The following is a 21,967-nucleotide window of genomic DNA, read 5'->3' on the forward strand; positions in this document are numbered from 1 at the left end:
GATAGGCCAGAAAATTTTTGGGCTTCGCTTACTCATCGATTATTCATTGATCATCGCCAATAATCAATGACTAATCAACTGATTACTCATCGATTACTCATTGATTACCAATTGATGTCATTGATCATCGATTAGTTATGTCAGGTAAAACTGATAAACTCGTGGCCCTCTGAATAAAATAAAATAGATAATAAAAATAATAATAACAGTAAAAGTAAACTGACCAATTGACTCCACCACTGACAACACTAAAACAGCTTGACAGTCCACGACGGCTAGGTGGCAAACGCGGGGCCGGGGTCCCAGGGTACGGGGTACGGGGTACGGGGTCCCGGGGTGTGGAAAACGCGGGGTCTGGTGGATAACGCGGGGTCTAAGTGGAAAACGCGGGGTCTGGTGGAAAACGCGGTGTCTACGTGGAAAACACGGGGTCTAAGTTGAAAACATGGGGGAAACGTTTTTTCAAGAAAATATGAATTTTCCTCACTTAAATGAGAAGTCGAAATTTTGTCATTTTAAAATTGCAATGAATGACCCAAATCATTTTCACGGCGTGAATAGCAACTGTTAGGAATTTTTTTCTTTGTTTTGCGTTAAAAGCCTTCATGTAATGTGTGCTTAGCCTGCAAATACAGCCGCCTCTCATTCGCTCCCGCTACTACGTGCGAAGCGGCTGTATTCGCAGGCTAGTGTGTACTAACCTTACTTTATTTCCAAATTGAAATCAGTAACCGTTCGACCGGAGAAGATAATATTATTAAATTCCAACAGAAAAAATACATGGCCGCAGTTGCACATAAAATTGGCGAGACAAGCGGCGCTGCCAGTTAAATGGCTTGTTTGGGAAAATATTCCATTTTTAGAATTTGTTTTCTCAAAGTACACCTTTACCTGTGCATTTATTTGTTTCTTTATTTGTCAATCCACATTTTTTTTATCTTACTGTTTTTTAGTGCTGAAAAAATTTTCAAGGCTTTTAGTTTGAATTCCATCAATCAGATTGTTAGAACTTTAGGACGCGCAGTTGACAAGTTGTTGAATGGTTCAAGGGTTAATTCACACGAGCAGTTTATTTTTGGAAAGCAAAGCTTGAGTTTGTTTCGAGGCAACACGGCTTTCCAAGGAAACCGAAGGTGTAATTTCTCACAATTTCTAAACATGGTCAAAACTGGACTGTTTTTTACTTTTTTTTCCTAAAAGTGAACTGCTAACTATGAAAATCGTGAGTTGAATATACCATTTGGACTGATTGAAATATACGCGATATGAACAGTCTACCTCAGGCGGTGTGAATTTTTTAATAATTATTATTTTTATTGCTTAAATTTTATTTCTAGTTTATTTATGTATTTATTCTTTTAATTCACTTTTAAATTCTCTTATTTCTATTTTTTCAAATATTTTTCTAGACTCCGTAGATCCGCACTCCGCACTCCGCGTTTTGCGAACAGCCAAAAAAAAAAAAAAAACACGCATAGATGCCCCATGCAAAAGAAAACCGCTGCACGGCACGTTGGCTTTTGCATGGTTTTCTTTGTTACGAAAAGTTTCGTTCGCTCTTTTGATCGAAAAACGCGTTTCACGCCGAGAGGCAGAATTGATTTTCATTGCAATTTTAAAATAACAAAATTTCGACTTCATATTTTCTCGAAAAAACGTTTCACCCGTGTTTTTCACTTAGACCCCGTGTTTTCCGCGGAGACCATGCGTTATCCGCCAGACCCCGCGTTTTCCACTTAGACCCCGCGTTTTCCACCAGACCCCGCGTTTTCCACACCCCGGGACCCCGTACCCGGGGACCTCGGCCCCGCGTTTTCCATCTAGCCGTCCACGACAGGTACAAGGTATTTTTGGTGGTAAGAAAAACAGGGAGCCCATCAAGGACCCGGTCCATGGACCACGAGTCTAGTTTCCCAGTTTACATAAATCTATCAGACGGTATCGATATTTAGTGAATAAATGTCAAATGTGCTAAAACCCTCACCTGTTGTCATTTTCAGTGGGTGTATTGCTTCTGGGAAGCTCCAGTTGGATACCGTTTTGAGAGACTTTCTTCCAAATAGCCGAACACGCCACCGTATTGTACTATTGTACTAAATATTTTGACTAACAGTACGGTTACCTAAGCACGGGTTAAAAATCCTCGTACAAACCGAGTTTTCCTCAGAAAACATTTTTGAACCTCACTACAAGTTAGTAGGGATAGATTTACTACCTTTCTGTGTGATTTACGCGGCAGTAGGTCTATCCCTTGGAACAGTCTCACCGGTTCATTTCGAAATGGCCGCCATTATTGCTATTTCTGTTGTTGAAGTCTTAACCTCGTTCCCAAGGCCTTCTCCACTGTTCAAATGACGTGTGTTTGGGTACCCCCGTAAGTATCCCCAGTGGGGCGGGGATACCCAAAACACTGAAAGCGTAAAACTAGGGCAAGTGAAATCATTCATAATTCTGCTCAAAACTCATTAATCCTCTTACGAAGCTTTGACTCAAAAATTTAAGCGTTCTTTAGAATACGTCTCTGAAAATAGTCGAAATTCATATATAACAGACTGCCTGATCTAAGACCACAGCTGACGACGACATACAAAACCGGATTCACGCGCCAAAGTTCCTTGTATGAACATGCGCTTGGTGCCTATCGATAACCTTGAAATGCATGGTATTTTAGTTCGGCGATTGAATTTAATTAATAGGCGAGGGAACACACTGAGATACTGCCGTCACGCAATATGCAGGTCTCAAGCTGTGACTGACCTCTGTGTATGTTGCCTGTCTGAAGTAACCTTTGTCTGCAGTAGACTTGTTACTTGCCGCTCTTTCCTAGACCACCCCTACTATTAGCGAAAAGCCCTCTATGCCATTAAAGGAGTTTCTTGTTTCGGAGACAAATCTAAAATGAATATAAATAAAGTAGACAAGGCTTATCTTTGGACAAAGGGAAACAAATTAAAGTGGCATACCCAAGACCCTATTGATGTGGGTATCCCCTTCCAGAGTGTTTGTTTAGTATCGTTTCTTTAATTCAGGGCAGCCAAATCCACCGAAGATAAAAAGGCAAAGCATACTTACAAAGAAAAAAGACATTCAAGGGAGGAAAGGACTAGAGGTGCCAAAAGAAAGTGTCTTCTCTAACAGTGGTATGAAGGAACTCAGAAATGGCCGATTAAATGTTCCTTATCCAAAGTGCTTCCCATAGATATTAGGGAGTTTCTGAAAACCACGATGGCAACTGCAATAGGAGCGTTGCTAAACAAAATGTTTAATGAGCAGAACAATGGCTGTGCACGTGCGTTATAATTGTTGGTACAATGTGCATTTCTTTGCTGTCCGGTGCAAAACAACAACGGGAAATGACCGAATTCTGCGATGCCTGGACAACGTGAAACGTTTATTGCAAATTTATCGCCGTGTCCCAGACTCAGTTTCGTGATAGTTTTGACAGTGGTAAGCAAAGTAAGGGACTTTACAGAACCGCGACTTAAAACTCCCTATTTGCAGTTCCGGGGATGACAGTGCCCATTATTTCTTGTATTTCTGAGGCACGGGGCATTGGCCAGTTACTCGTTGCCATCTCATTGAGTAATAACTTTCTCTATGTAAAATAAATATCGGAGGCAGCGTGGCCGAGTGGTTAGAGCGCCGGATTTGAAATCCGTAGGTCCTGGGTTCAAATTCTGTTCTGACCGCTAGTTGATGTTGTTCTCGGTAGCCCCGAGTTCAACTTCTCGGCTGCGCTCGTAAATAGCCAACTGGTCTGCCTCCCGCCAGTTGGGATTCTTAACCTAGTTATGTTTATTTGAATACTTATTTATCATTGTTAGTTTGCATTGGTCCTGAAAAACCCCAATGGGGAGTGGCCAATTAAGTATTTAAATTAATTTAATTTAATCGGCCAATTCTCAGTGTTGAGCAAGAAACAACCGTCGGAAACGTGAATTTAGCAAGCAATCATGACTATAATCATGGTGCCATTATAAGGATTTATATGGGTATAAACAAGGTGCTGCTGCTCCTAAACGAACATGGGGACCCCTCATCTTTATTTCCAAATTTAAGTTCCTACAATATAACCAGTCAATAGGCAGAGTTTGACAAAAATCTCAGTGCCGGTTCTGTTTCAGTGGAATGACCTTAAGGGGAAGCAAACCGTCAGAAAGTAAACCTCGCCTAAATGGCTCTAAACCACCTCCAAGAACCCAGAGACATCAAAATAACGCAATGCAAACACAAGGTAAGCCATTTTATTCAAATTATTTTCTACACGTAGCATTTAGAGTAATTTTCGAAGCATTCTCATACATTGCCTAAAACGGCTAAAATTATAACGCGATCGCCAACAGCATAATGTCACGTATTAACCGTATTCAACGTCTGGACCGCCTGTGCTGTGACTCGCGGTTTACAACTCGATTTATTAGTAAAGGACAAAAACTAAAACAACATTTAGTTATTGTTTGTGTATGTATATGTGGATTATATAATTCTATTCGGGAGAAAAACGACTTCAATGACCGGGCAATACTTTATGACTTTTAACATGTTAAAAGGCTAAAAACTTTTGTGAGTAAATAACTAAACTATAAAAAAACTACCCTTGATTCACACAAATTGATCAGAAGTTCCTCCTACCTAGCGTAATAGCCCTTTTCACGGTTAACTTTTCTCATTTGCATTACAATGTAATCCAACGTGGATGCGAGGCAATTTCGAGCTAAAACTACAAAATGGCCCGAAATTGCCTCACATACATGCTAGGTTTGACTGTAATGCAAATGAGCAAAGGTAACCGTGAAAAGGGCTATTCTAACTCATTCACATTCCGCATAGTTTCGGGGAACATGTACAAGTGTCGTTCTTTAAATTAAAGTAAATCCTCTTAAAATATCAGACGAGTTTCCGCACCTAACGTACCAATCAGAAATTGGCAAGAGCATTGAAAGATCACGCTGAAAGCTATGACGTCAGCCTGTGACGTCATGATCATACATCAGGTTACTAAGCAACATGTCTTCTCGCGGTCTCAGACAACAGCATATTTGCACGATAGGGTCATTTCACTACAACTACCAGAATTCATTTCGTTTTCTCTTTTCAAACAGCAGTAAATAAATGCCAACCGCAAGCAAACAGCAGTAAATAAAATGCTAACCGCAGGGCAACTATATGGGTAGCCTACCATGAATTATATGCCCCTATTGCTGGACAGTTAAGACGCATTACGTACCGATATAAAACTAGTTTATCACGCTGCTAGAGGAATAACTTAGAACCTCAAAAGACGAAAAATAAACACACAAACAAACAGTGTTAGTCTTGGCTTCGTTTTTCCCCGAGGGAGGAGTGCAAGTTCTTTTCATGACCAGGGGGGGTAATCAAGCTTATTTCTTAAGTTGCTGTCCAAAACGTGATGACTGACGCATGCATCTTTCTCATCACAGATTTATGAATACTAACGAAATTTCATACCACGCTTCTGTGTTTACTACTAATAAATTAGTTTAAAACTGCTTTTTAATGACATCACCTCTCGAATTTGATACGTACCATCAGACAAATACCTTATGGGTTTCTTGTGCAACATATAAAAACCTTACTACATGGTTCTAAAATCAGTAATCAAATCACTTGGTGAAGAGGCAAGTATCTTATCTCCAAGTCCTCTTCAACTGCACTACGTAACGTAAGAGGACTTGAGATTCCTTGTACACAACGTACTCGCTGTAATTGTTATAAAAAAAGCGGTTATTGAACTTTTCAGCTAAGCCGGACTTGTTGATACGTACTCCAGCAGGGACTACAGACCCGTATGGAGTGGTGACATTTTCACTCGGGTCCGGGACTTCTCTGCTGACGGCCAACACGCTGTTAAATCCCTCGGGAGCACTCTCTTGGTACTCGCGATCGACAACTTCCTTGACCTTCCCAAGGGCAACCTACAGAAACGAGGATAGGGTTAGCATTTGGACAATAGGCCATTTTACAGTTGTGTGCTCAGTTACCTGGCTGTTGATTAGCGGCGAGGCTGGAGGTGACCCTGCTTTGATACAGACCTCTCTGCTTTTTTTCATGTAAATGAAAACTAGTAAGCATAGGTACAATTTGATTTACACAACAGAAGCAGTGAGGTCTGAGTCAAAACAATGTCACCTCCAGCCTCGCCGTCATTCAAAGGCCAGGACACTGAAAAGAAAACTGTTAAATGGTCTCCTTGTATGTAAATGAAAGAACTGAAGTATGGGAAATGGCACGGCGCGAGGTATTCAACTCACACTGTTGCGCTGCGTTGTGAGAAGTTAAATAGTCCGAATAATACCGGTTCTTTCGTCGATGAGTGTGTCCAATACACGCAGGGGTCATATGAAGTAACCCACCATGTTTCGTATCGATCAGTGCGATGAATTCAACGTTTAATGCTGTTATTTGCTTGTAACTGATCGTAGTGATGCAAAAGATAATTAGTTCAGAAGATACACACTTCATTTCACATCTACTTTAGTTGTTTTTGCGTTTATATATTACATGTAATGTAGAAGGTAACAAAGTGAAACAATTGGTCTTTACTTAGCAACATTCCTCAAAGCTCACCTCACAAAGTAGCGCAAATCCTGTGCCATCATAATCCATATAGCCCATACTCTTTTCCAGACTGTCAGAGGTATAGACACCCTGTAGTACATGCAACAAAGAAAGAAACAACGCAACACCAGATTTAGTTTGACTATATGGATTCCGTAGATGCCCTCATAGGTCTGCAATGCGTGCGTGTTGCTATTGCAATTTTCTGCCTACGGGTCAGTTGTGTGTGTGCGTGCGTTTACATGTAGAAAGAATAATTTGTTCCAGCCTGAATTCTACAACAGGAAATGACTAGTGATTACTCCCCGTGGATACGATGTTTACAAAGGACAAACTTTTGTTTGTTGAAAGGATTTTGCATAACCCGCAGAAACAGATGCCTTTCGACGCGCACTTGTGTCAAGCGTGTGAGGTCTGACTGGAATTCTTCTGTTTGGTTGTCACGCGGTGCAAGAAACAAAGTGTGTGTATGTATGTGTATGTATTAAAGCTAACATCAGGAAATTGGCGGAAATTACACTATCACCGACCTTTCCTAAGGACCATCCTGAGCGGGAGGCCTCTGGAGGAGCAATCCTGAGGCCCTGCTGAAGGATCCCCATCATGTTCGCACTTTTAGTGCCATGCCACAGCAGGTGGTGGTTACCAGGCACTCCACAATTAGCCAACCGCTCGGCTTCACCTGAACGAGAGACCCTGAAAACAGCACTAATTTCAAAGCGTTGATGTCCACCTACAGAAAAATTTCAATTGAGTAAGCAGTAGTCAAAAGGCGGAGTGGAAAGGATTGATAGGTCCGTTGGTCATCGTCATTTCTTTTATGGCTTCAGCAAATGAGCGACAACCAACGACTTAAAACAACCAACGCCATAATTAAGCAAAGTTTCTCGCGTGAGCCGCAATGACTAGTATCTTACGCCTTGGGGACAAAGGAAAAGTGGTCAATAACGTACCCAGGTATACGTAGCCAAGAAACAAAACGTAACACTCATCACTTTGCTACTAACCTCCAGATGACAAAGTATAGCCCACTAAGAAGAAACATTCTACGTAACTAGAGCATAAGCAGTGCTTACTACGTGGTCTCGGGCTAGCCTTGTACCCAGTTCACCGTTTTACAACACACTCAACTTATACCAGCTCAATACACCATTTTCTCCAACTCATATCATATACATTTCAACAGTGAAGCGATTGAAAATTCAAACGCTAGAAAAACCAACACACCAAGGAAACTTCCTTTCATGATCAACTTGCTAACAAGTGATTGAACAAACTACTTACGTGAGTTGTGTACGTACTCCAGTACAAGTTGACATTCATCCGAGTCTGGGTTCAGTAACTCCAAGCGACATCCAAGTGATTTGTAGACATAATCTAACTGGTTTATCTCTAAAGAGACGAAAGGATCATAGAGACTCAAGATCAAAATACGACTTCTTCCTACTGTAAAATACGCATTTAGTTAACAGTATGTTATGAGAATTTTGTCACTCTCCTTTATTGTGGTTATTTTTGATGGAGCGTTGTGTAACGATCTGAACGACTGGAAAGGATACTGAGAATTTCCTGGTCCAGCCATACAATATTAACTATGACGCCCGTTGACTTCTCTAATAGTCTCCTACGCAGACGTTCTTTGGGCTTGTCACGCAATCGCTCCTCCCCCATGTTGGAAGGAGTGCGTGACGATCCATTACAACGTGTGCGTAGAAGGCTTGTACTCAACTGGATTAGATCACGGTGAATTCAAATTGGTGTGCTCACAAGCGGAATGAGATTATACACCGCACGATTAAGAAGGACCGAATTTTGGTCAAAAAATGACACAAAAAGGATCCTAGAATACCAGGAAACTAACGCAGTCGAACAAAAAGTCCCTTATTCAATGAAAAGAGAATTAATAGGCGCGGACAGTATTTTACTCGTTGCTTGAATTTTTCCCCTGAGCCTCCTTATGGGCCTCTGAAAATACTACGCAACCCTTAAAATTTCTAAGCGCAAATCGAGTAAGGTGTTTGTTGTCGATTTTTCCCCATTCTCATCCCTTATCCGCTTGACAATGCAATGATAGCGCAAAGACAAATTATATTTCTGAGGCTCTTGCACAGAGAGCAATAGAAATAAGCTGTAAAGGACTAAACAAAAGAGCATAATTTTATACTGACATGACACAGTTACCATTTCTTTTTGGAGATATTTGACTATTTGAGAGATAACATGGATTTTCAGGCTCCAAATTCACGTTTTGACAAATTTGGATTTTGGTTCTCAAGTTCAAGACCTTTAAGGACCTGATTTAGAAACTGGGAGATCAGCGATAACTTAAACAATGAAGAAAGAAGGTAAACCGGGAGGTAACGAGTACAAAAATCGCAACACACCTTTGCAGCGATACTGAGCTCCTAACAAGATCTTGCTAGCCTCCGCCAGTTCTGTCAGATTGTAGAGCGCTGTTAAGTGCTGCTCAATATTATGAGCTTCATTCAAAGGTGGAATCCGTTCATAAGTGTATCGCGCTATAGGCATCAGCATGTAATATGTGTTGCTAAGCTCGGCAATCTACATACGCAAAAGAGACACGGTTATTGGGTTGATAGCGATAACGATTTTGATTTGAAAGCTCATGTTTCGAACGTTTGCCTTTCGTTGTTGGAAATTAGGGGGATGGTGAGTTGAAGAACAGAAATTAATGCACAGTGGAATTCCGATTTTTCGAACCTCCAACGGAGACGAAAACTGCTTCGACAACTCGGAGAGTTCGAGAAATCGGGGGTAAATTACAACGTTTGACTGCGGAGGGGAAACAAATTTTGGTTCGAGTTATCGGTAAGTTCGAAAAATTGAGGGTTCGAGAAATCGGGATTCCACTCTATCTTGAAGTGTTTCCCTTACCATGCTTTCTCCAATAATGCAACTTCCTTCTATACTCCATTAACGACCACACAACCCATAACTCTCCCTTTTGATCCAACGAAGAGCTAACGCTCAAAAACTTTGTTTGTAAACTCACCACGGCGGTTAATTTACCTTGACCAACTTCAAATTAATAGTTGGCAAAGTGCATCGACGATTCAGGTTGAAAATACTTCGATACAATTTATATTCCCCTACTTTGTGCCTAGCCCTAAACCATTGACCGATCTTGGAGTTAAACTCTGGGGTCGTACTTGGTGGAGAACTCACACTGACACCATGTGTACCTTCTCAAATTTGTCCTCGGTTCCTACCAAATTGTTTCTGTCGATAGTATCCACAATTGCTCTGTTATGAAACAAATCAGACCATTATCTATCTTGAAAGAACACAAAAGAATGTCAATAAAGCCTTTATGAAAGAGAAGCTATACTATTCTTATCAAATGGCTGTTGTTAAGGAATCATTTGATGATAACAGTCTCTTATTCCAGACCTCACATGAATTCAGTTTTCTTTTAGTTCCTTTGACCAGCTTCAACTGGTCACTTATGTAGACTACAAGTATTTCCTCTTTCGTTAAGTCCGTCGAGCGTGACCGTAAATGATGCCTAAATTGCATTTTACATTTTGGAACACTGCCTTACTAAGATTATCAGTTGAGTAAGGCGCGACGAAAGTTTGGTCACCAGGTTTTAATGAGAAAATCGTGTTGTTGTCACGAGCAACTGGCTCCGTTTCCAGTGGCAACTTGTCGGCTTTTGACGTCATTGGCAGCAAAGCGGGCGAAATTGTAGGTGACGCGACAGGAGACGCACGGCTGCTGATATTGTTACCAATGGAAACGAGGTAAGTTGCTCGTGACAACAAGGTAATCTTAAGTCCGAAACTTCGTCACCAAACTTCTGTCGTGCCGTACTCAACTGATAATCGTAGTACTATGCCGTCAGCAATTGAGCATCCTCTTTGAAATTAGAGTGAATCTCACAGCACCTTAAATATAATGTCTGCAATGGTATTTTACAACAACAACCGTCAAATTTGATCCGCGCACTGCAAACTATACTCAAATTTCAACACTCACTTGATTTCTGTCAGAACTTGACGGGCCTTCTCGATGGTTTCACTGGACAGTCTTCCAAATGGCAAGTAGTCATGGTCAATTCTCAAGTGGCCCGAATCCATTGCAGAACTTAACATTCCAACATCGGTCTAAAAGAAAAAAAACAAGAGGTGCTTCAGCTAATGTCAGTTAACGCTGCTGATTCGATTCTGTTTTTCTTGAAGCTTCGCTGCCACATCCGTTTTGAAGTGATTACATTCTACGACAACGTGTTTTCTTTTGTCATCACAGTAACGTTTGTATGTCCACTGCAAGTACACTTTAACTGCATAAAAAAAATCCGTTATCAGAAAATTAGCACAAATCAAACTTCTAAACAACATGTGATGACAACGAAGCTTTGTGATACTGGTTTGAAAACCTTTCAGAACTTGGTAGAACATGAAGGTTTCTGTGCAAACCATAAGATTAGGAAAGATTGCATCAAAAGGAGAAGGTGGATTGCAGTTTGGCACGGTACTTTTATAGGCATATTGACATCTAAAACCCAGTCACGCTCGTGATCCATAATAAGAATTTAATACTGGCTTGGGGATATGTAAGATCAAAATGATATCAACCAGTAAGCTTAGCTAAACAAAGAAAAGAGTAGCTTTATGACGATGTGACAAGGGAAAAAGGATTGCGGACAAAATCAAATTCATTTAATACATATCGTGAAATTGAGGATTTGCAAGAGATAACAGTATTTGAAACTTTCGGAAGGAAATTTGTGGTGCATCTAAGATCAGTCTCATTTCAGTTTGTAAATCACTCACAATTGCCTTCATGAACGACTGCAGTTCTTCACCAAGACGTGACGCAGGACACTTGGTGAGTTCGAACGGCTTCAGAACCTCACTCATTCGCTTCCGCTTGTTTTCAGGGTTCCTTTCTGGCAGCACAAGGGCATATTTCTTGGGCTTTTTGTCAAAACTGTAAAATTAAAAAAGGAATAAACTAGTTGCGAAGTCGTGGCTACAATACGCCTTGCAAACAAATCATGGGTTATATGGAACAAAAAATAAAATGCAACGGCCCCTAAAACAAGCGAACTTGACATTTCGGAACGAAGGACACAGATGGATGACATGGATAATCTGTATTCTAGACTATCAGCTATTTATCTTACTTGTCCTTGTTGTCCCACTCATTGCCAGTCTTGCTTTTGAAAATCTTCTTGAATTCGGTTGTAGCCTTGTTGGGATCATTGAAAGGTGTCCTCTGGTGCTGCCCACTGTCTCCAACACGACCCCAGCGATTGAATAACACCCACAGGTCCTTGGCTTTGTGGTGGATAATCTGAAAATTATAGAGTTTTTTTCTGTCTCAAACTACTGTCACATAAATTCATTCGAACATTTCATACAGTTTTCTTAACACCCCTTAAAGTTAAAACCTGGAGCGGATACAGTACAGGATTTTAGAGAAGGGACTTCGCGATGCGAAGGTCCACAGAAATGGGATTTCTGTTATTCTAATGCCTAGTCAGCATGTTATAATATCTCAGTCTTTTATCCCCCCTAGATCCGCTCCAGAAAACGTGTCTGGAAAGATCTCTTTGTCTTTAATTATTTCATCAGTGCAATGACTGTACTTCACACCTAGCACTTTTCCTAGTCACTGATTGAGTGCTTTCGCTAGCATCACAAACGCTAGATGTCCGATCAAGTTGAAGATACACTTTTTTTTACCCTTTCCTTGCTAAAATGGAAGTTGCAACATTTCAGAGAATATGTTTCTCTCTTTAGTTCTTCCATGCACAGTTTAAATTTCTTCAGGAATGAACTACTTGTAGGCAAAGAGCTAATCAACAGGCGGGTATACGAACTAACAGGCACTGCCCAGCGCAAAGACATTATGTTACATTATGAGAGATTAGACAATGTTTCACTCCCTGGAAGAAAGCAAGCAAAGTTTTGGTAACAACTTAAAATGTAGCTAGAGAATGAGACGCGTACGCTAAAATTATCAACCACCAATAGCAAACGTATTTCACTACAAAGACCTAACCTGCATCTTATAGAAGTTATTTAATCCGAACATTCCATATTTGACGTCAACTTTGGACATGAGGATATCATATGGCACATCAGTCTCAGGGTCGACAAATACTTCCCTGTAAAATAAAAAAATATATATTTATGAAACAAACTCCAAAAAAAAGTTGCCTTGGCCATCACCTTTAAATTTTTCACGTCTCTGATTTAATTTTAGTTTCGTTTAGAAAGCTCTTAGTGGCATAGAATTATTCAGTCTTTTTTGAGGCTCCATAGACGGGCTTCTTCAACCCTGACCTTATTAAAGACATCGCATATTCACCTCTATATTTATACAAATGACAAAACGAGGTCAAAGGTACTTTTAATGGACAATGTAGGGTGAATATCAAATAGTTTCACATCACTGAATTTAGGAACTGTGCGGTGAAGAGTAAAATAATGCCACCCGACATGGCTTTACACTAATTGTGGCTTATTTTTCTCGTTTCTAAATCGCATCTTCTCGGTCCCCGTCGCTTTCGGTGTCTACACATGATACGCCTACAATATTGTAGGCCCGATACGGGTATACACATACCTAAAGAAAAAGCTAAGCGTTCTAGATTACCTACAACGTCAAGCTAAAGGAAACAGGCTTGAATCAACATCTTGTGTACATTCTGTACAATCTCTGACACATACCCTCCACCTTCCATACGGAAGGCTGAATCAACTTTGACTTTAGTGTCATCCTCGTCGGCTGGTTTATCCTGTGCCTTCGCATCTTGAAGTATTTTCTCTGCATCAGCTTTAGGATCTGGCGTGACGCCTTCCCACAAGCCATCACTGGAAGTAAGAAAACTAAATCCCGAGTCATATTCCATTGGCTCCTCTGTGTCCTGTTATAGAAGAATTTAGGAGATGAACAGGAGCGACAAAGCAACGATTAGACTTTCAGAAAAGTCCTTCGTCTTGTTTAATTATGACCCTCTCGCGACTTCATCCCGAGCTCGGCCGCTTTGCGGCCTAAAACCTCACAGCTCGCTTCGCTCGCTTGCCTATTTTATCCTGAGACTCCTGAGGTCGAATTGTGGCAAGTTCAGCCAAAGATTTACGACTGCAGATGTAATGGATCACTTGCCTGGTAGGACTTGAAAAGAGAAAAGTGCGTCTGTGGCACTTAGATGATCGATACAATTTACACAAATACTGTATTAATGCGACTACAATGAAGTTTCAGTGAGATCCCCACCCCTTGGCCTTACAAAACAGATCGTCTTGGAATATAAAGCTGGAAAGAGTCTCTTGGTGAACTTACATTTGGAAGGGCCCATTATTGGAAGGAATTAATTCAAGTGTGATTGGACTAATGTTAATATTACGTCAATATTAGAAGACCGCACGGTACAAGTCAACTCAACTCTGCCATCAAGAGAACCAGAAGCCCTTTAACCAAGCGGGAACGGTATACATTGTAAGGTGAAATACAAGGTCTATAGTAGAGAAGTAAACGACCGAGAGAAGACAAGATACCTTTTTGCACTAAGATTTGGTAGACTTGTTTTCAGGAGGGGGAGGAGAACAGGAGTCATTATCGGCATTTGAAGATAGCTGATAAACTACCACGAAGTTCATTCTTTTCTACTCGCCTTGCTAGCCTCAGCTTTCTCTAGAAGTTCTTCCAGCGCAATTTTCATAATGCCAGATCCCTGCTGTTTAGCATAGTAAAGTGGCGTGTGTCCTTCTAAGTCTTTGAGAGACAGTGGCGCTTCAAAGCTGGCCAGAAATTTTAGCATCTCGACATTTTCGGCAGATCCATACTATGAAAAAAAAAAGACTACACTTATTATTTGGAGAACTAACCTGTAATGACTGATCTATTGATTTCCGTGATGGCCAAACATACAAGTAGGAAGATACACGTTTTGGCTCGTAACCAGTCCCTAAAGATTTTAATGGCAAAACCAAACAAGATAAAAGAACTAGAAATCCTTTGCTTTTGTCCACTAACATGAAGACCATGATGTCACGTGCAAGCCAAGAATACAATCAACAATCGGATAGTTTCGCGTTATGCAAAAAGTTCACTTTGCAGTATGGTATCGTAGCAACGGTTGTATATCCAGTTACCTGGTTACTCTTTGTTGTTACCTTTCTGTTTTGCACACAGTGGTGAATCATGGATTTTCCGTCATTGTCCTGTAATGACAGATCGACATCTGTAGTATCCTTAGTCTCCCAGACAGCTCTGTCATCAGTGGCATAAATCAGTACTTTGACCATGTCTAGCATGTTGCTACGGACAACTTCCATAAGCGGAGTGCGGCCGTTGTGCTGAGTAAACATAAAAACTTTAAATTAGAAGCTTGTGGGGACAGATAGATTAATTCACTCGTTCAATCGTCTGAGCATACAATTCAAGTGATGCTGTTTCTTTGCATTATACCATTCACATCACGGCTTCTAGATTAAATATATGACGTTAGTCATCTCTATCCCGCTCGTCGCCCACCCGCTTTTTCGATCATCCCCACTGACCGAGAGCCTGGAACAGAACAGTGAAAAATTGAATATAAAGGCCCAAAATTTCATTTTTCAGGGCATTCAACATGAAACACCCTATTTAAGTAATCCCGAATAGTTTTCACTTGGATGGTCCCACATAAGTGTTTTATTCACAGAAGTTTTATCCACATTCATCACTGTGCTTCATGTTTAATAAACTATCCCAAATGAAAACACTTCTCAATACCCTTCATTTACATGGTCACACTAGGGTTTCACTCACAGACTTAAAAACGTTAGAAACAACTTGTACAACATAACAAACAGCACTACATGAAAGTACAACTCAGCAGCTTTCACACAGTCGGTGACATGCAAGGGTTTCATTCCCAGACTAGGACTGGTAAACACGGCCGATGCTTGAATTATTCACTGAACTTTCACTTGCAAGCTCTTACACTCATCGACAAACCCAACTCTCAATATTAGGTCTGACAATGGTACATGAACATAAGTCGACATGACGCTATCTTACTTAATTTCGACTCCATCGCTGTAGAATAAGAATTGGATTATGGCATGGACCTGTTGCTGTATTGTCAATTACCTTTGGGAAATTGACTGATGCTCCATGTTTCAGCAGGTCCGTAACTACTTTCTCACTGTTTGACAACGCGGCCTCAATCAACGGAGTGGTGGTGTCATGGCTCCCGCTATCTCCTTTACTGTCTCGAACACTGTAACAAACGTCCAGTTTCTTTACGTGGCAGTTTGCCGGGCTTACGAAAAACCTTGTGATTGCAGGAAAAAAATTGTTACTTAATGTAAGCACTTCAAAAAATATACATATACCCATAAAAAACGCTGTAAGAAATTCACCTTGCCGAGTCAACCTACTACGCATGCGCATTACACAAACATATGGGACAAAGATTGCACTGCATAGCGTTGGTTGAATTACTTTAAATCCACAGTTTCTTCTACTTTTATGGGTAAAACTCTCCATAAAAATATAACTTGGACGAAATTCTTGTCTTAACCTGGAAATTGAATCTTGATTTCAAGTGTGTACCGAGCTATTGTAAACCACATGTATCTCTCCCACATCTTCCAAAATGGACTACTGTCCTGTTCAAAGTATTGTTTTTCAAGATCAGACGTTTACTGTTGAAGTTATTTTTTCAATTTTCAAAAATCATGAAAAAGATTGACCACCTGTTCCACACTTACGATGGATCCAAAAGAGCGCAACGATTTTTTATTGACCTCTTCATATTTTGAACAAAACTTACTCCACAAGGGTTATTATTCCACTTTCCGTCTTGGAAAACACTGCGGCAAACGGAGTGACTCCGTCGTTGTCAGCAATATCCAAGGATGATGGGGATTGTTCTGAAAGAAAACAAAGCAGCAAAGACAATGTAACTTCCATGGTCAGGCTATAGAGAGACCTGGTACGTTAAAATACGTAGCAATTTCAAAAGGGAAAGACATTGGCTGCGCAACAGAATTTGAACAAAGAATCTTTTGATGCACAGAAATGAACAGATCTTTGACATCACTTCAAAAGTCGTGCACATGGCATTATTTCCTCTCCCTCTTATGCCAGCAACCCAAATCTATCACAGATCAAATATACCTTGGATCATATCAACAAATGTTTTGTAGATGAATTATATACGTCTTACAGCCTTACTAACGTAACTTGGAGTCTGGAAAATAGAAATAACTAGTATCTCAAAACCTTGTGTGTCAGAGGGACACTGACCGTTTTCACCAAACGTGTTGAATAAGATGTTCTTTAATAAAATTCTCAATAGCGCACATACAAACAACAATTTCTTACAAAAGTAATATGTACTAAACGGTCATACCCCACAAAAACCTGCAGAAGGCCAAATTATGATTACAGGCAGCATAATGCAAGGGCGTGGCACCCTGTGAGTCAACAGCACCAGCAGGAACTCCCCTCTGAACCAGGTGATTGGCTATCTAAAGGTATGAATGAAAATTAGTTTTTCCGATGATGTATCAATAATTTCGTAAGGCTTCCTAACAAAATGAAATTTGCTTTGAGAGGCAGAACATTGCAACAGAATTATTCTAGATTGAGTAAAAACATTTTACCTTAAATTTGTTTTTTGAAGTATGTTTACTAATACACATGTAACTCAATGCTATAAACATATACAAACTTTAATGACTGACAGAAAGATAATTGGGGGAGCAGGAATGGTGCAGTGGTGAGAGCGCTCGCCTCCCACCGATGTGTCCCGGGTTCAATTTCCGGACCCGGCGTTATATGTGGGTTGAGTTTGTTGCTGGTTCTCTACTCTGCTCCAAGAGGTTTTTCTCCGGGTACTCCGGTTTTTCCCTCTCCTCAAAAACCAACATTTCCAAATTCCAATTCGATCCCGAATGCACGGGCATTTCTGAACGAGTTCTTGTGAACTCCTTGGTGCTCCGTGGGTAAAGAAATTACATATTTACATTTTTTTTTTTTTAAAAAAAAGCTTATTCCCAACTGTTTTGACGTCTCCAGCAATCATATTGACTGTCCAAATGTCCAAATGTGGTTGCACAATGACTTATATTATAACAAGACTACCCTTAGAGTAACCTGGCTGAAGTCAAGTTCAATATAGCGCTTACCTTTTCAACCACTTGGGTCCACAGTTTTGCAGAGTGAATGGCTAACAAATGAAGCAAGTTACGTCCTTTCTTATCAAGTTTCTGAACCGATGCATCTTTTCTTTGTTTCCTTAGCAGTGTCCATGCAAGATCAAGCTTGTTCGATTCGAGTGTTGCCTGAAATCACAATCCTTCTTATTCAACTGAGCTATTCAGGCATCAAATTTAGCTTTTCGTGCATCTTTCACAAAAGAAAATCGAGCGTAGAAAATGTTTGTTTAATGACTTACATGTTTTACAAAATGATACTGCATAAGAAATGGAAATAAGGTCCTAATTATTATAAGAATCCTTCAGAAATTACAGTAATTCAGAGAAGTTAGATGCTAATCGCTGATGAAATTTACTGAGAAACCCTTGAAATACAACATTGTTATTAACAACATTACAGTATTATTGTAATGGCTCTTTGGGAAAATAGGTAATCCACATGTAAAACGGTACGTTTACTTCACCTGTATAGCTTCAAGAAAGTCCAGTCCGGCTACCTCCAACATTAAATAAGCGATTCCCTGCCAGTTGTTATCAATCACCACGCGGAAGGCTGTTCTGATATCTGGCTTGGGCTCCTTCAAGTCGACAACATTCTTCCACACCCACCGATATTTCTTTTTCCTGTAGAAAGACATCATGAACTAGACTAAGTCAGATGCACCTGCAAGTGTACATACCTAATTTTTGAGAAACATTACACGGTGAAAACACTTCGGACTGGACGCTGAAAAAGCTTATATATTTATAAATACTAAGAATAAGATCATCACAGTTTCGTTATCAGATAGTCAGCTAATTAAACAGTATTTAGCAACTCTTCTACAACTTTAACCTGCACAAAAACGATCGAACCTTAGTAAAGCCAAGGACCATCTCCAGTATATGAAAGAAAGCCAAAACGTTCAATAAAAAGAGCAGCATAATGACTGGTTTTAAATTAGGAACAGCTATCGGTAGTTCACCTGGTGTGAACGTCTGATGGATGGAGAAGTGAGAGTAATGCGAAATAACAATCACACCTTGCCATCAGACTAACACTAGGAATCAAACTTTCCAAGTGACCTTTAAAGGAGCTCAATCACAGTTTCTTGAGTTCTTTTGGTCACGTATAAAATTACCTTGAAATTTAAGGAAACCTGAAAATAGAAGTTTACTAAGATAGAAAATCACCATAGAGATAATAATAAACCATAAAGGAACATGGATGGTTAAGGATGGAGAAGATTAACACGGATTACAAACGACGAACTTGAAACATTCAGATGCGCAAACCGTTACTTAGCTCCATTAATGTTTATGATTGTTGAATGACTCACTGTTTTTCATATGTTTTCCAGTCCTCTGGTGTAAGGGGTCTTATAACTGGACAAGATGGTGGTGCATTACTCTGCATAAACATCATGGCACAACTAACGTACGGAAAACAGAACAGCTTTACAACAAAAGTAACGAATGAGTGCGAGAGGGCAACTTTTAGTGTCATCGATCGACTGCGGTTTTCTTAAGAATTGCTAAAATTAATGATGTTTTTGGTTTTGGTGTACTAATCTAGATCAAAATGGCTTTCAATGGGCCACACAGAAGCAAAACGTATAGAGAGAAGCAATTTAAGCCAAGTTTCAAGGATGCTATATCTGTTTTGGTGTGTTCTTGAAATAGTTTTTTCATGTAACACCACTTTGGCCAATGCAAAACGCTGTATCAGAACAACGAATCTCCTCTTCTTTAGAAAAACATTGAATGTACTCTTAACGGTATCCAACATTAGCTTCTGTTCTAAAACAGCAACAACAAGAACACAACTCTGAGGACGAAGCTCGAAATCATACATGCCTAGCTTACTAAAATAGCAATAACAGTACCCATCATGACGCTCACGAAGAGCTAATGACAGTGGAGTGTTCCCGTCATTGTCTTTAATCTCAAGTGATCCCCCTTTCTGTGGAAAGAATGACAGGAATTGAATTTTTCTGCATGAATAGATATCATTAATAATACCACGGAAGACAATTTAGCCTTCTGTTATGTAATTCGTTAATTAATAGAAACTACAAATTCGCCTCTGTCAGGACCCTCCCCCGCCCCCCTCAAAATGACTTGCTGGAGATAAGTCAGTCCTCTCCTCCCCAAAGACAACAACTCTTTTCTTAATTAACCCTTAATAGCTTGGGGATGAGGGCCATAAAGGATTGTCGATGATTTCAAACTTGCTTACTTAAAAAATATCCACGCATTAATAACCAAATTCCTGAATTTTCCTAAAACCCATTGGGAAACATTTTGGTGTTTCAATTCTTTGCTCATATTACTTAACGTAAAGGCGAATGACGTTAACTCCAACAAAATTATTGCGCTCAGATTTCAGGTAACTCTCCTAGCTGATGGATGAGAACAAAACTATCATCAAGGGTTATTAGATATTTCTCTACCTGAAGAAGATTGAGAGAACAAATTGTGGCACCCCTGAGAGCTGCCCTGTGGAGAGGTGTCTGTCCAAAGTTGTCCTGATGGTTGACCTGTGTCTTGGCATCTTTACCCTGCTCCGTTATTGCCTCACACAGCAGGCTGACAACAGATATCGGATCAGACATGCTGTAATCGGTGTGCCTGTGGGAAAATAAACAGCAAATACAGTTTATTGTGTGTTAAGGCATTTAAGTGTTTCTATGAAAATTTGCATGCTTATTTGCTTCTGACAAAACAATGCCTCGACAATTCAAGGGGTTAACCCTGCGATGGACTAGCATCCTATCCAGGGGGGAGTAGAATACTCCTGGTCACTTCCTGCTACAGAAACCGGGATAAGCTCACGTGGCTTGCAAGCATTTCAAGTAATACAGCATATCAAACACGAAAGGCCGTGTTTAACACATTTCCAAAGACCGAGAAGAAAGTTGAAATACGACACGTATCGGAACACTTTTGACGAGCTTGGAGGCATTTGGTAATGAACCTGTCAAACACTGTCTTGAGTGTTTGATATATCTTCTCAACCTCAATAAACAGAAAACAGATCAGACATAGTGTAATCGGTGTGTCTGTGGGAAAAAGTACAGCAAATACAACTTAATGTGGTTTCAAAAGCTTGATGCTCGACACCTGGGTACAACAGGAGACTATTAACCAGCCAGCTCACCCACTGTTCATTTTCACAAATGCGTAGTGAAGAGGGATCCTGCTGTGCAAATCCAGTGCAACTGTGTTTGCTCCATATTTGATCAACAAATCCTCCACCTCGGTGATTGTCTCAAAGCCTCCTGTTGTATAATTTATGGAATAATGAAGAGGAGTCCGTTGCTTCTTATCTGCACTGTTCACATCAGCACCCCCGTCAAGTAATGCTGTGCAGAGCTTCAGAGGGGTAGAGTTGGTGTCTGGCACAGAAAATAAGAAGGCACAATCCAATGTTAACTTGACACTACAGACAAGGTACTAAAACTTTCCACTAAGGCAATTACAGTGTTGCTTGAAGCGCACCTAAACGAAAGCCAAAATGATTAAATTACTTGCAAAAAATTTGAGGTTGACTAGGGTCCTTTAAAGACTCCTGATATTTGAAAAATCCCGGTAAAATGCTAAACTGAAGAATGGGACATTGAAATGAAAAATGCAATCAAGTTTCTTGTTTTGTGGAGAGTTAAAGTTTGGCCTCCGTTGACCAAAATGACCAATTGTATAATAAGCAGCAAAGGGTACCATACCAATCTTGTTGGTGACTGCCCATGATAGCGCGGTGCGTCCGACGTTATCAGCAATATTAGGATCTGCCTTAGCATGTAACAAGTCTTGCAGGGTAGTGAGACATACATTGGCTGGCCTTCAAAACAAAACAAAAATGTCATCATAGCTTTACACAAATCGTGCCTCTGCATTTGATTCAAAAATTACGACAAAATTGAAACTAAACTTGCTTATAAGAAATGTCCATGTAAAGTGTATTCTGTGTAGGGTTTTTTCCCAATCACATTTTATCAGCTTTCCACTAAGTGCAAAACAATCTGTGAACATCATCAATCTCGAACTCAGAACAGGATTACTAAATACATTAGACCCCCATCAAAAGTGTTTTTATCAAACCTTTTTGCTTGCAATTAACTGAAAGCCAGAAAAACTGCCTAAGCACTGAGGACCCGTCCACACTACGCTGGAGAAATTTGAAAACGGTGTTTTCACTCTCCATTTGAAAACGCAACAATCGC

General features: G+C 40.2%; 1 protein-coding gene across 1 annotated transcript in view; it reads right to left on the reverse strand.

The window, feature by feature from the left end:
* Positions 1-4,222: 4,222 nt before the first annotated feature.
* The window catches only part of LOC110045429 (poly [ADP-ribose] polymerase tankyrase-like), a 41,405-nt gene continuing 23,660 nt past the window's right edge, over positions 4,223-21,967 (reverse strand). Inside the window, exons 27-49 of the mRNA XM_089296253.1 lie at positions 21,470-21,585; positions 20,905-21,142; positions 20,198-20,375; positions 19,631-19,707; positions 19,085-19,177; positions 18,230-18,389; positions 17,736-17,891; positions 16,958-17,075; positions 16,376-16,475; positions 15,691-15,874; positions 14,730-14,912; positions 14,228-14,398; positions 13,281-13,477; positions 12,610-12,715; positions 11,729-11,898; positions 11,376-11,532; positions 10,579-10,706; positions 9,783-9,843; positions 8,964-9,141; positions 7,864-7,971; positions 7,110-7,312; positions 6,589-6,669; positions 4,223-5,936 (exon numbers count right to left, since the gene is read on the reverse strand). Coding sequence (XP_089152379.1) covers positions 5,649-5,936; positions 6,589-6,669; positions 7,110-7,312; positions 7,864-7,971; positions 8,964-9,141; positions 9,783-9,843; positions 10,579-10,706; positions 11,376-11,532; positions 11,729-11,898; positions 12,610-12,715; positions 13,281-13,477; positions 14,228-14,398; positions 14,730-14,912; positions 15,691-15,874; positions 16,376-16,475; positions 16,958-17,075; positions 17,736-17,891; positions 18,230-18,389; positions 19,085-19,177; positions 19,631-19,707; positions 20,198-20,375; positions 20,905-21,142; positions 21,470-21,585 — 3,451 coding nt within the window. The 3' untranslated portion in view covers positions 4,223-5,648. The remainder of the gene's footprint in view (positions 5,937-6,588; positions 6,670-7,109; positions 7,313-7,863; positions 7,972-8,963; positions 9,142-9,782; positions 9,844-10,578; positions 10,707-11,375; positions 11,533-11,728; positions 11,899-12,609; positions 12,716-13,280; positions 13,478-14,227; positions 14,399-14,729; positions 14,913-15,690; positions 15,875-16,375; positions 16,476-16,957; positions 17,076-17,735; positions 17,892-18,229; positions 18,390-19,084; positions 19,178-19,630; positions 19,708-20,197; positions 20,376-20,904; positions 21,143-21,469; positions 21,586-21,967) is intronic.

Source organism: Orbicella faveolata, unplaced genomic scaffold, assembly GCF_042242905.1.
Source record: "Orbicella faveolata isolate gen_17 unplaced genomic scaffold, um_ofav_v1 contig_26, whole genome shotgun sequence".
Lineage (NCBI taxonomy): Eukaryota > Metazoa > Cnidaria > Anthozoa > Scleractinia > Merulinidae > Orbicella > Orbicella faveolata.